General features: G+C 37.4%; 1 protein-coding gene across 6 annotated transcripts in view; it reads right to left on the bottom strand.

Moving 5' to 3' along the window:
- MED14 (mediator complex subunit 14) overlaps positions 1-15,068 on the bottom strand; it is a 91,864-nt gene that overhangs the window by 32,847 nt on the left and 43,949 nt on the right. For all 6 annotated transcript variants that reach the window (XM_058186182.1, XM_058186184.1, XM_058186187.1 and 3 more), the window contains 3 exons: positions 5,607-5,685; positions 2,173-2,332; positions 229-423 (listed from right to left, as the gene is read on the bottom strand). In XM_058186182.1, the coding sequence (XP_058042165.1) occupies positions 229-423; positions 2,173-2,332; positions 5,607-5,685 (434 nt within the window). The remainder of the gene's footprint in view (positions 1-228; positions 424-2,172; positions 2,333-5,606; positions 5,686-15,068) is intronic.

Raw genomic sequence — 15,068 nt, 5'->3', positions numbered from 1 at the left:
TATTACATGAGGTAACATTTAAGATGCTACTTCAAACACATTTTCTCTCTTATTTTGTCTCAGAACAAGAAATATACCGTTAAGCAGATTTATTCTTTGTCATCATAAGCTATTCATTTATCTAATTAAGCGAAATGTTGCTGTATTCAGCCTTTTATTTTCAGCTAAGAGAAATAAATTATCTCTTTATCCACTGAAAGTAGTAAATGCTAATGATCAAATGCATACCTTGCGTTTTGCGCCACTTTTTGCTTGTTTGCTACTTTTTATGTCCAAAACCAATTCTTCAATATTTGGCTTATATTGTTGGAGTAAAACTGCAGTAGCAGGGCTATCATCTCCTTCAGCATAACTCACAGAAAGAAAGTAGTATTTGTATTCTAGTTGTGTGGGATTATTGGGAACATCAAACATTTCCACTACCTAGGATGTTGAATATAATCCAAATTAATATATCATCATAATTAATACAAATCTTAAAGAAATCCAGATTTTCTAAACCAACTTCAGAGAAATTTGGATTTAACTTATTCAGAGCAGATAATACTGAAATAAGTGAGATTTAAGTTAGGTAAGACTAAATTGACTTTCACTGATATCAATGCATCCAAATTAAATTTCAATTTCAATATATAAATATTATCACAAACTACATACCACATCAAATGATATGCTTACAATGTAGTCAGCAATTATTTTTTGAAATCTTTTTTTAAACAACTGAAGAAAAAGCAAATCAATTATTGAAACATGAAGCGGATTATATTAAAAATGTTTGGGCTTAAGTTTGTAAATTCTTCAACAGGAGTCAATATGTATTCTATTCCAATGTTTCATACTAACACGCTTTTAAAACCGACATGGGCATTCTAAAATGTAAGGTTTACTGCTAATTTAAAAAAAAATTACAAATTTAAAAATCTAGAATCATACACATAAAAACCAATGTCATAAAAATAACCTTCTTAAGGCTTAGTCAATTTCAGATACCATTCACTGAGTATCATATTTACTTGGCCAGTTGATATCCTTGAAGCAAGTTCAACCTCTGTAAATTCTGGTCCCTAATGATGGTTCCAAAAGTAATCAAACTATTGTAAGAATCATGAAAACTCTTACTGAAGTAAATATTAGCATATTTCACAACTGCATGTATTTTCCTTTTTCAGTATTGGCACAAGCGCCTTTTAAAATGATTATTCAATGTTTTATTTGTATACACTTTGTACTCTACTCAAAAAATATATATTTAGGTTTCCATGGAATCTTCCCGTCATTCAACTAAGAACATAGACATCTGCTGGCTCCTGGTCTTACAGACTACTACAACTATTTTTTTTTAATTGTAAAAATCCAGTGGTTCAAAGACACAGATAATGAAAAGCTGCAAACACCTTTATATTAAAGCAGTAAGCATGATGAAACTTGACTTTAACTGGGCAACAGTTAGAAAATTTGGGATCTAAAAGAATTAAATTAAGGAGTTCTTATATTGAGATTCAATGTTATATTAACACCTTTGTTATTTGTTATGATAGCTTAATATCTTAGATGTAGAAAAGGATTATGATTTACATCTCTATGACTATCATTAAGTGTTCTAAGTGTTGTACCTTGATGAAGGTATCTTTTCTTTTATGTACATGGAGAGCATATGCACCAAGACAAATTCCTTGTGTATCCAATCACACTTGGCCAATAAAATTCTATTCTAATTCTAATTCTACATCAATGCTTCTCAAACATTTTTCTTCGTTACCCCACAACTGCTTAGTAGAAAAGGTAAAATAGTTAAGTCAATTTAAATGATCCTATTATGATTGGATAATGGCTTTTTATGTCGTTACTCAAAAGAAAAATCATTTTTACCCAATTTTGAATAATTTATCCAGGTTTGGGAAGCACTGGAGTACATCATTTTTCTTTCCTTTTTACCATCTCCATTTGTACAATCTCTCTTTTTCTTAACCTCTCTAAGTTCTCTTTGTTTCCTAGTTGCCTTCCTTCCAAGTAACTGGCCAGTCTGCATTTTATTGGAGCAACTATTTCATCAAACTAAGCATGATGATAGCGATCACACTGATCCTATCTTAATACATTCTTTACATTACAAAAACATACAATTTTTTATTCAGAGGACCACATTCTTATGATGAAATCTCATTTACTTACAATGTAATACTGTGGAAGTCGGGTAAGCTTGATGAAAAGTTTGTGGCTGGAAAGATTTCCCACAGGATGAGTAGCATAATTAACTAGCTGCAATGTTTCACTGCTTACTGTAGGCAAATGTTTTATTGATTGTTTGCAACGCTGCTGCCCAAGCCAAAACCTGAAATGAACACAAACAAACAGGACATGCAAGAATAGTGGTATTCATTAGAACAAAGCTCATTTACTCTGTAGTCTTGGCTTCAACTATGCAGATACAGTAAGAACTTCCAGCTAAAAAGCAAAATTTTCAAAAGCTACTGTACAAATTCCCTGTATTTAGATACACATCCAAGAGAACAATGATGGTATTTTTATCCCATCTTTTTATATGTAACTCAAGGTGGCAAGCATACCTGTATTCTTGCCTCCCATTTTCCCCACAACAACCTGTGAGGTAAATTGGGCTGAGACAGAGTGACCAGACTAAGTCCCCCAGCTGGCTTTCATGCCTAAGGGAGGCCTAAAACTCACATTCTCCTGAATTCTAGAGCCTCACTTTAGCCACCATACCAAACTGGCTTACATACACACAAAACACACACACATCGAGTATACATATACTCATGTGTGTGGGTCCGTGGTGGGTTTCAAATTTTTTTGCTACTGGTTCGGTGGGCGTAGCTAGGTGGAGGTCATGTGACTGAGTGGCCGTGGCCAACTTGATGTCACTCACACCACGCCCACTCAGTCACATGACCCCCCCACCTAGCCACACCTATAGGAAAAGGTAGGAAAATTTTTGGAATTTCCACCTATCTACCCCTGCCCTCCCTTCGCCAGTCGCCTCCATTTCCCCTCTTTTAGCGGCCCCGGCCCTAGCCCCGCTTCCTCCCCCACCACTGCCTCTTTCTTTGAGCTGCTTACCTTCTGCGGTGCCTGGTCCAGAGTTCAGAAGGCAAGCTGACCAGAGTTTTTGGTGGCACCCAGCCAGCCGCCGCTGCTGGAAAGCGGCTGGCAAGAAAGCCTCCCAAGCTTTGCAGCTGTGACAGCTGGCCACAGGTCATCGAAAAGTATCAGAGGTCATGGAAAAATTTGCTGTCATCACCGCCATGTTCTTCGTGCATGCGCATTCCATTGGACTTGCAAGGCAATGGGATGCACGTGCACGAAGAACATGGCAGCGATGAACATGGTGGGCAGGGCGAGCGAGCGGCGACTGGGGGACCGGTTCGGTGACATTGGCCAAATTTCTGCCAACGGTTCGCATGAACTGGTGCAAACCGGCTGATAGCACCTCTGATTTGGGTATGTATACACATGTACATAAAAATACATGTAAAGAGTAAATTAATATGTTAATTTGTTAATGAAGTCTGGCTGCAACTTCTAAGGCATGGTGAGCTAAACACATCTACAGGACAGTGGAGATGGTAACTTGGGCAAAGAACTGGTTCTCCGGACCTCTCTGGACAAAGAGAGGAAATGAGATTGCTCACATGTGCTCCAGATGGGAGATCCGTGTGAGCATATTGTAGGACAACAGTCTTCTATGGGTCTGAACACTGGGAGATGAGAGAATCAGTCATTAAGCTCACAACTGCAGCAAAGCCTTTTAAAGAATACTGAGTTTATTAACCTTGCTTTCTGATCTCCTTCAGAAATTACTTATCTAAGTATCTTAAAGCTACTACAGTCTTTGAAACAGCAATTCTGAACTGGTATATCTACCTTTATTTCTGAACAAAAGAAAAATTAACTATAAGTTTTAAGAACTTAAAAGAATTTGAAATAAATGGCAGAAACCTAAATAAGGCTTTGACCTTATTTAAGAAAGGACCAGACAAATTTGGAATATTGAAAAAAATATTTTTGGATTTTAGAACTAACTATATAAAATATAGTAGGAACCAGAATTATTTTTGTATGTAGATCATAACAAAGATTAGAGACTTTGTTATTTCAATTGGATACTAGAGGGAACAAAGAAAGAAAAAAGAAAAAAATGTAAACATGTTTTTGATTAGTATTGGAATTTACAAAATGATACAATATACTGTAATATTTGAAATATTAAACATCTTTGAAAAATGATGCCAGAAATTAATAACCACAATATCAATAATGATGATTGCTTGTATGGATAAACTCTGTCCAAAGATGTTAATGAAAAGATAACAAATGTAAAACTCTAGGATCAGAAATAATGGATTTTTAAAAGTATGGATTACAAGATAGAGAAGGCATTTAAAGTGCAAATCAAAGTGGAAGATCAAGATAATGATCTGGATAAGGACTTTTTACTGTATATTCAAAAAAAAGCCAGCTGAGGTTTTAAAAATTAAAGGGAAAATACAAGTAATATAAAGAGAATGACCTGGATAATGTCTTTTTACTAAATTTACAAAGGAGAGTTGAAGAAACCCTAGCAATGGATCAAATCCTATAACAGTATTTGAATGAATTAAAGATTATTCAGAAGTAAAAGAAAAGAATATAAAGATTGTTTATTTGATCAAGGTTAAAACAAAAATGTTTTTGTAAAGTTCTGGCAATCCTTTATGGACTTTTGACTGACACCAGGATTGAAAAGCCTTATCAATTTATTTATAGATAAGTGGTGGGTTAGGGGAATAAGATTTTTTTTTTAATTTACATTTATATCCCGCCCTTCTCCGAAGGCTTACATTGTGTAAGGCAATAGTTTCATCCTATTTGTATATTTATATACAAAGTCAACTTATTGCCCCCCCCAACAATCTGGGTCCTCATTTTACCTACCTTATAAAGGATGGAAGGCTGAGTCAACCTTGGGCCTGGTGGGACTCGAGCCTGCAGTAATTGCAAGCAGCTGTGTTTAATAACAGGCTTCTTACAGCCTGAGCCACACCGCGGTTATATTTGTCTATAACCTTATACGGGGTGAAAAGCTACCAAACTTGTTTCTGGTTGTGATGAAAATTTGAACTCTCTTTTCCATTGTGAGATCAGTTTATATTATTCTATGCTTTTGTTTCTTAACAAGTTTTGATCCATAAGCAGAATTATTATTATTCTAGTAATTACTGGACTAGCAGCTTGAAACTGGCAAATGAATGTACATTATTAAATACTCCACTTAAGAGCTTTGCATTTCAGATACACATGTATGAAAATATTTTAAGTGATCCCAATAGTGTTCAGGAATCAAGAAAGCTTTAACCACAATTCATGCTGACCAATCAAGATTGCATTAAACAAAAGAAAAGTGACTTTTCTAGATCTTTGCTAATAAAAATCTATGTTATACAACATGTTAGGAGCTATAGATCCAATCCTTTCAAATAAACATTAATGCTTCCCTGTTGCAATTACTAAAAGGCAGCCAAAGCAGAGATCATAAAAAATTATTCTAAAACTGAAATTGTTTTTATGATGACAAAGAAGTGCATTTCCTGGTATTGTTTTTTACTAACTTGAGTTGCTGAAGCCAAGGAATGATACGCTTCATATCATCATTGATAGACTTCTCTACATCATCCAGGGTTTGCTGATCTACAAAGAAAAGGTATTAGTTATTATTTACAATATAATTATTTACATATATTTAAATAAAATACAGCATTTTAAGTCAAAATAGATTTCTGTTGGTTCTGTTAAACAACCCATAAATCAATCTCCATACAGAAGGGATTCCAGAGTAATGCATATATTATAAAAAGACAAATATTTTTTAATCAAACAACACTAGTAGTATAAAAACTATCAAAGTAATCCAATTTATTCAATTCAATCATTACAGTATATTTGTGACAATAATGAAAAATGTCATATAGAAAAGCTTTTCTTTGGTAAATTAATAGTGAATTTTTCCTACTAGATTGTACATGAAGAAAGTTCTGTTATGAAGATTTAACGAATGTAGCATAATGCAAGAAGCAGCACTTATTCAAATGTATTGAGGATGTTAAAATAGAATAGAATAGAATAGAATAGAAATACTTATTTCTATTTATTTATTTATTAATTATTATTATTATTATTAATTTATTTATTTATTAATAATATTTATTTATTAATACTTATTGAAATACTTATTCAAATGTATTGAGGATGTTAAAATACAGAATTTTGTACTGGATGGGAGTAAAGAAAAAGCCTGTACTTTAAGATCTATAGTAGCCTTGTTTTACCTAGACAAAATGAATCATGAATTGAAAGCCTCTGAATTAACAGCATCCTCCTGGAATTCAATCTGAAGATTACTAGAGAGAGGATCACCATGACATGATCACTCTATCCCAAGAGGCAAATATTTGCCACAGAAATCAGTGAAGGCTATTTCTTTGTCAACTGTACTGGAATTCTATACCCATAGGATTGCATGAACCTCCTTAAAGCCCCCACCACCACATCCTACTCATGGATAGCTTGTATGGGAGTAAAAATATCGATTATATTCCATTTTTAGTAAAACAAAATATGATTCAGTTTCATTTGTGTTATATTCAGACTCCTAGAATACCACAAAATAGAACACAAATAGAACACAAAGATTCTGTGTGGTTCTTAACCAAAAATTTTGCATTCATCTGTTTTATATGACGTAAACTGATATTCAATTTCTGCAGCCATCCATCTGAGTCAATGATTCTGGGCAGCTTCAAAAATACACAATTGAGACATTAAAACATTTTAAAACAAATAAAAATGATTAAAAACATCCAAAATATACATATCAGCTGAGATACTTGGCCAGTTAGGAATTCAGCCAGGAAAAGGGCCTTTGACACAATTCAGCACCCCAGACTTGGGAACATAGCCAGGTTTTTAGGGCCTTACAAAAGGCTAATAGGGTTGTGGTTGTGGTCATTCTGATCTCCAAAGGGAGGATGTTCAGTAGAACAGGGGCCATTGCAGAAGATGACCGTCTTCCAGTCTCTGACAGCAAACTCTTTGGCTGATGGGATCTGCAGATGCCTATTCTTCTAGGTCAAGATAGACAGGAAGAAAATCTTGAAAAAAATAATCCCTCAGGTAACCTGGTCCCAAGCCATGTATTGTCAGGTTAGAATTAGATATTATTATGCTTCAAATTGACCCATGGAAAATCAATTAGATCTACTTTAATTCTCATTAATGTCAGAAAAAGTAATAAGCATAACTAAATCTGGCTCTAATCCAATTCAATGAATTCTATCCAATATAATTGACCTTCCACTTTTTCCACTCTACTCTGTGAGATTCTCAAATGTACACCAACCAGAAAATCTACTAACAGATTTTAAAACACCCCATGGGAAGAAAGAATTATTTGCTAAGAACCCATGGTCCAGTATTTCAAAACTTTAACAACTGCAAGGACTTCTCACTGATTGTTGTGCAGAACAGTGTTCTCTGTTCTTCAACCTTCCATCTTTCTTCTTCAATAATTTAAAAAAAATAGGATTTAAGAATCCAATTAGTTAGTATAATTTGTCTGGCTGAGGAACTCTGGGAATTGAAGTCCACAAGTCTTAAAGGGACCAAGGTTGGAGACCCCTGGTCTAAACCACCACTTGGCTAATTAAGTTATTCTGTGAATGGGGACCTATAAAAACAAAGTTTCTGATTCATTCAGATGCTTTACTAATCACTGAGGCTCCAGTTACTTTGAATGCTTTTATAGAGGCTAAATTAACAATATAACAATACCAATCATTTTTAAAGAAGTACTAAAATAAATTTGGAAAATGTACTAATTTGTAAGAGAATTTAGGTATCCTGTACTGTATTACAAAATGGCAACTAATATCCCTTAAATTTTGAATTAACTTAGCAACTGGTGAAGTAAAACAGCCCCCAAAAGACACATAACCTGGATTCAAAGTTCCGCTGACTGCCACCCACCGCCAAGGTTATATGATTGTACTTTGGATTCTCTGCAACTGGCCCGCATTTAAGACCATTTGCAGCATCCTGCAGTCACGTAACCATGATTTAGGACATTTTTTTTTGCTTGAAATAGGTGTTTACTTTCAGTTTCCGGGGAAAAAATAGCTATTGTGGCAATGGATTTATTTTATGACCATTATGTTTAATCACTTAAAAAATGTGATAAAATCAGTGTCAAGACTCCGACTAATGAACTCAACAAATCAAAACTCTGAGACTTGGCTGCTTCTCAAGGTCTTCTTTAATGAGTACATCATATTGGCACAGCTTCAATGGAAAACCAAATCTAAATCTTTTGGTTACAGTAGTTAAACTAGGAAATAACCCCATCCCCAAGTATCACAGGTCACGTTGGCCAATTGGGTTAATTGGAAGGCTCTTCAGGCACTCCTTCCCCAACCTTATCTGTTGCCAGTAGAGATGACCTTGGTTCTCATGAGAAAGCTCTTTGTGTCTAGTATGCATTCCAACCTCCTTCCCCACTTCCCCCTCTGTGTGGCAACTGAGGAACAGAAAGATGGCTGCAGCCAGGTTCAGTTCAAAGTTGACGATCAGGTTGTTCATGTTGGAAATCCCAAGCTGCATTACAGTCATAAATCAAGGACTATCTATATCACAAAAATGATGATTATGCGATCCTGGAAATTTGTGTGTCTGCTAAGTTATAAAAGTTGGATTGTTAAGAGCTGACATATTTCATGTTTTGACTGGTTATTTTTTTGGACAGACAGGAAAGACCAGGCAATATACTTCCAAATAACCAAAATTCAGTTTCTTGTTTAAGTTACAGTATAGTAACTGTGGAGAACTGGCTGGTGTCAACAGCTGGAAATAGCGGAGCTCCGCTGAGCTCTGTGAAAACCAGCCGGTATCTGCTTGCCGGGAAAATTTCCTTGTTAGGTCCGAAGAAAGCTCTCCCAAACGGCAACAGGGACAACAGCCATTTTTGGCAAGTCACAAGCTCTGACAACTGGGACAATAAGATTTGTGCTGGAGCGGTTCGTGGACAGATCATTGAAACTGGGTGAGATAACTTCCAATTTTTATTCTGGAGACCTAATCCAAGTAAAAGAATTTTTAAAAATAATCTCTAAATGTTAAGAAAATAGCTATTAAATGACTACAGACTCATCGCATTAACTTCTGTAGTGATGAAATGCTTCAAGAGATTGGTTTTCCAACACCTTAGGACATGCCTCCCATCGGACTTTGACAAACATCACTTTGCCTACAGGGGGAACAGGTCAACAGATGACACCAAAGCTACTGCTTTACATTCTGTAGTGAGCCATCTGGAGAAACCCAGGAACTATGTGAGGATGCTTTTCATAGATTATAGCTCGACTTTCAATACCATTCTGCTGAGTATCCTTATCGAAAAGCTGACTTACTCGGATTTTCCCTCTTTCATCTGCAATTGGATCAAAGACTTTCTGAGGGTTGGGTCTGTCATATCCACCTCCCTGAAGTTTAGCACTGGCTCTGCACAGGGCTATGTGCTTAGTCCCTACCTGTATTCACTGTACACACGATTGTATATCGTCTGACCCATCCACTGTAATCATTAAGTTTGCAGATGACACCACTGTAATGGGTCTTATTACAGGTGCAGATGAAACAGTGTACAGGGGGGAGATTCAAAAACTATCCACATGGTGCTTAAAAAACAACCTGCACCTGAACATCAGCAAGACCAAGGAGATGGTGTTGGACTTCCGGAGGAACCTGCCCCACTTTACATCAAGAGAGGCTGTGAGGAGAGAGTTTCTTCCTTTAAATTCCCGGGAGTCCATCTCAGCAAAGACCTCACCTGGAAAAACAACATAATCCAGGTGGCCAGGAAGGCCCAACAGAGACTCCATTTCCTATGGGTCTTGTGTAAAAACAGGGTGGAACGACAACTGATGACCTCCTTTTACTGGTCCACAATAGAAAGCATCCTCACTTACTGCATCATGGTATGGCACGCCGGTTTGACAGCCGCAAATAGAAAAACATTACAGAGGGAGGTAAACACAGCACAAAACATGGGCTGCACAGCACAGTGGGCTGTCCCGATACCACTAGATGAGATCACTAGGGCTCGCTGCCTTAGAAGAGTGAGGAAAATCCTCAGGGATGACTCACACCCCGGTCACCACTTCTTTATCCTCCTACCATCAGGAAGGAGATATAGAAGCATAGCCAGTTGCACAAACAGACTGAAGAACAGTTTTTATCCGTGGGCTGTCAGACTCCTGAATGCGAAATAGCAACATAACTACGTAGTACGATGGACTTGCAGGGCCTGCGCAACGTGTAACATGTTCACACTGGTGTAATAGGACTGGGTGGTTGTTAATATGATTTATTGAGTTAGGGATTTTCTGTCTTCACTGTGAGTTGTATTGTGTTGGGGTGCACTGAGGGAGCTCAACCAATCTCATTGTACATATGTTGTGCACTGACAATAAAGATTTGAATTTTTGAAAAGCGGTGATTGGATAAATGGAGAAAGAAAAAGATTAAAGACCCAGATGTGAAATAAATATATAATAGAAACTTTAAAATACAGAAAGTTTGGAACAGATTTAACAATACTTTAAAAAGTGATTAGTGGGAGAAACTTTGTTTATTTCTAACCCCCCCGCCCCCCGCTGCTGCACTCTGTTTAATGGATTTGGAGCAGGAGAGCCATCTACTGGAGTTATAATATAATATAACAACAGAGTTGGAAGAGACCTTGAAGGCCTTCTAGTCCAACCCCCTGCCCAGGCAGGAAACCCTACACCATCTCAGTCAGATGGTTATCCAACATTTTCTTAAAAATTTCCAGTGTTGGAGCATTCACAACTTCTGCAGGCAAGTCGTTCCACTTATTAATTGTTCTAACTGTCAGGAAATTTCTCCTTAGTTCTAAGTTGCTTCTTTCCTTGATCAGTTTCCACCCATTGCTTCTTGTTCTACCCTCAGGTGCTTTGGAGAACAGCCCGACTCTCTCTTCTTTGTGGCAACCCCTGAGATATTGGAACACTGCTATCATGTCTCCCCTAGTCCTTCTTTTTATTAAACTAGACATACCGAGTTCCTGCAACCGTTCTTCATATGTTTTAGGCTTCAGTCCCCTAATGATCTTTGTTGCTCTTCTCTGCACTCTTTCTAGAGTCTCAACATCTTTTTTGAGATGGAAGGAGGAGGAAGAAGATTATTGTAGCATGGGAAAGTGATAATTGTTTAAGATACATAAAGAAAAAGAGTGAAAGTAAATAACTCCTGGAAGGTCACTTGACCTTGATTCTAATTCAGTAGGTTATTTGGATGTTTGGAAATACCTTGCGAGCTTTTTGAAGATCTCTAAGACAAATTGAATTGCAAATAACTAAAACCTTATTGAAATTGTTTATTGGAAGGTGGATTTGAAAGACTAGAAGGAACTTGGTGGGCCAATCTGGATTACTAATGCTACTTCATAGAACATTCTATGAGGTAAAAGAAGAAGGGTAATAGAAGGAGAAAAAGAAAAAGAAAAGATAAGTAAGACTTTAAAATGTGGACAATTGGGAAGATGTAAACTGGAAAATTATAAAGACTGTAAATTATCAGTTTATAGCTTTTAAGGAATAGAAATTTAGGTAACTTGGAGGAATAATTCTGGGATTGACTAAATTTTATTAGTAATTGATTCTTCAGAGTTTTTAGATATTGGGATACTGGAATATTAGAGGTATATTGAGTAATTTTTAATATATTAAACTGGTACAAAATGACCCCACAAGAGACAATAAAGTTCTATGAAGAAAGGTTAGTGATGCTTTTGTCACATTTATGAAAATGTGACAAAAAGTCATAAGGAGATGATGGGATTGTTCAAAGATAAAGATGTGAGTTAGAAGGTCCTCAGCAAATTGTGGGAAAAGATTTATTTATTTATTTATTTATTTCGATTTTTATACTGCCCTTCTCCCGGAGGACTCAGGGCGGTGTACAGCCAAGTAAAAATTCAATATATAAACATTAAAAAGAAGTTAAAAAGAAAAATTATAATGTGGCCGAAATTTTAAAACCATTTAAAATCTTAAAACATAAATACCCCAATAAAATTTCAATCCAGTCCCGCTTGAATAAATAGGTGCGTTTTCAGCTCACGCCGAAAGGTCCGAAGATCAGGCAATTGATGTAAACCAAGGGGAAGTTCATTCCAGAGCATAGGAGCTCCAACAGAGAAGGCCCTTCCCCTGGGGGCCGCCAGCCGACATTGCTTGGCGGACGGCACCCTGAGAAGGCCCTCTCTGTGTGAGCATACGGGTCGGTGGGAGGCACAAGGTAACAGCAGGCGGTCCCGTAAGTACCCGGGTCCTAAGCCATGGAGCGCTTTAAAGGTGGTAACCAAAATCTTGAAGCGCACCCGAAAGACCACAGGAAGCCAGTGCAAGCTGCACAGGATTGGTGTTACATGGGAGCAACGAGTTGCCCCCACTATTACCCGCGCAGCTGCATTCTGGACTAGCTGCAGCCTCCGGGTGCACTTCAAGGGCAGCCCCATGTAGAGAGCATTGCAATAGTCCAAGCGGGAAGTGACAAGGGCATGAGTGACCGTGCATAAGGCATCCTGGTCAAGAAAGGGGCGCAACTGGCGCACCAAGCGCACTTGGTGGAAGGCCCTCTTGGAGACGGCCGCCAAATGATCGTCAAACGACAGTCGCCCATCCAAGAGGACACCCAAGTTGCGCACCCTCTCCGTTGGGGCCAATAACTCGCCCCCCACAGCCAGCTGCGGCTGCAGCTGACTGTACCGGGGTGCCGGCATCCACAGCCACTCCGTCTTGGAGGGATTGAGCTTGAGTCTGTTTCTCCCCATCCAGACCTGTACAGCTTCCAGACACCGGGACAGCACTTCGACAGCTTCGTTGGGGTGGTTCGGGGTGGAAAAGTACAGCTGAGATGAACTTTATATTCAGAAAACAGATGAGAAATTTGAAGGAGTGGTGGAGGAAACAAAAATAAGTTACAAGAAGATAAAAACACTGAAGAGACGTAACAATAAGTACTAAGAATCAAATAGATAATTCCTTAAGAGTTTATAATAGAACAGAGAGAAAAAAGAAGGATTTTCCAAAAATAATGAAAGGGTTATGGATGGGTATCCAAATCAGTGGTGGGTTTCAAAAAAAATTTACTACTGGTTCTGTGGGTGTGGTATGGTGGCATGACTTGGTGGGCATGGCAGGGGAAGGATACTGTAAAATCTCGACTTCCGGTGGTTTCGTTTTCCCCGAGGAGGACGCCTGGAATGGCGTCCCGAACTGAGATTCTGTAAAAGCTGGTGAAACAGCGGGAGAACGGCTGTTAGCCAGCTTCAAAGCTTTTCTCTGGGTGAAAGAGATTAGCCAGAGCGGCTGGAGAGCAGAAGATTGCCCCAGGGGCTCTGCTTTCTTATGCAGAGTCTCGGAGGGCTGCCTGCATAACCCAGCCTCACTCCAGACTCGGCTCGATCCTGTTAATTAAGCAGGACAAGAGGAAAACGCCCACCTCTGCTCAATTGATTCCGTTTTGAATAACTTAAAGCAGGCGGACGAATACAAGTGATCGATTACTGGGAAGCAAGAGAGCTGACTTCTACTCCTTTTAAAAGGGAAAGACTTTTTCTCACTTGAACTTAGTGAAGGAAGAAATGGCGTCTGAGAGGAAGTGGATTGGAGGCTGCTTGTGAGAGAAAGTGAAGTTCGTCTTTGTGGATTTTAGCTGAATAGAAGCTTTCCAGAGGAGGCAAGGTGAAAGTTTTTATTTTACAACTTTAATTGGAGACTTTTTGAGACTTTGAGATTTTATAATTCTAATTAGAGACTTTACTTAAATTAAAATGGCTTCTAAGCCACCAAAAGTTCCCATGACGAGAAGGGGGTCTGAAACTAATTTAGAAGATATATTAAAGGAACAGAATAGAATTTCTGAAGAGCCAGTGGATAAAAGTCTTCAAGAGAAACAGAGTGGGGAAGCTGAAACTGCACCTGTGATATCAGTACCTCAAGAACAATCTCAAGAACAAAGAGTGACAAGGGGAGCTATTAGGCGTAAGGAGATGGAGGAACGACTTCAAAGACAGGAACGGGATTCTACTACTGAAGCTGTGGGAGGAGCCAAGCCGAAGAGTGAGGGTCTTCAGCTAATTGCTCAGAAGCTTCAAGAGGCCAGAGATGGCAAATAAATTTTTGACATGGAATGTTAATGGTTTAAATTCAGCACAGAAAAGAAGAAAAATATTCCATTATTTGAAACAATTTAAAAATGATGTGATATGTTTGCAAGAGACACATATAAAATTATCAGATCAGAAATATTTGATTAATTCAAAATTAGGTAAACATTTTGTTTCTTCTGCTCCGAATAAGAAAAATGGTATAGTTATATATTTGAAGAAAAATATATCAAGTAAATTAATTGAAACGGATATTCAAGGAAGATATATTGCTATTGAATTGATTTTAGAAGGAAAAAAGACACTTGTGATTGGCATATATGCACCTAATCAACAACAAGAAAAATTTTATAAACTGTTACATGAAAAATTGACTTTTTGGGACTATAAAACATTTATTATATTAGGGGATTGGAATGGTGTAATGGACACTAGAAGAGATAAAAGAACTCTTTCTAAGAAAATTCCTATGCATGCAAAATTGCCTAAATCTTTTTTTGATTTGATGGAAGATTTTGAGTTGAAAGATATATGGAGAAGGCAGAATTTTGATGATAGAGATTATACTTATTTTTCGGACAGGCATCAATCTTTTTCACGTATTGATTTTATATTAATTACCAATGACTTGCTTTCTAGGGTTAGGAAAACAAAGATATTTCCAAGGTGTTTAACTGATCATAGTCCGGTATGGATGGAGTTGCAATATGAAGGTGGAAGAAGATCATGGAGAATAAATGAAAATTTGTTTAGATATGAGGATAATGTAAATCAATGTAAAAACAAATGAAAGAATTTTTATTATAATTTGGGAAAGGAACTTGATAGA

The sequence above is a fragment of the Ahaetulla prasina genome, chromosome 5 (genome assembly GCF_028640845.1).
Source record: "Ahaetulla prasina isolate Xishuangbanna chromosome 5, ASM2864084v1, whole genome shotgun sequence".
NCBI lineage: Eukaryota > Metazoa > Chordata > Lepidosauria > Squamata > Colubridae > Ahaetulla > Ahaetulla prasina.
This window is presented reverse-complemented; position numbering and strand designations above follow the sequence as displayed.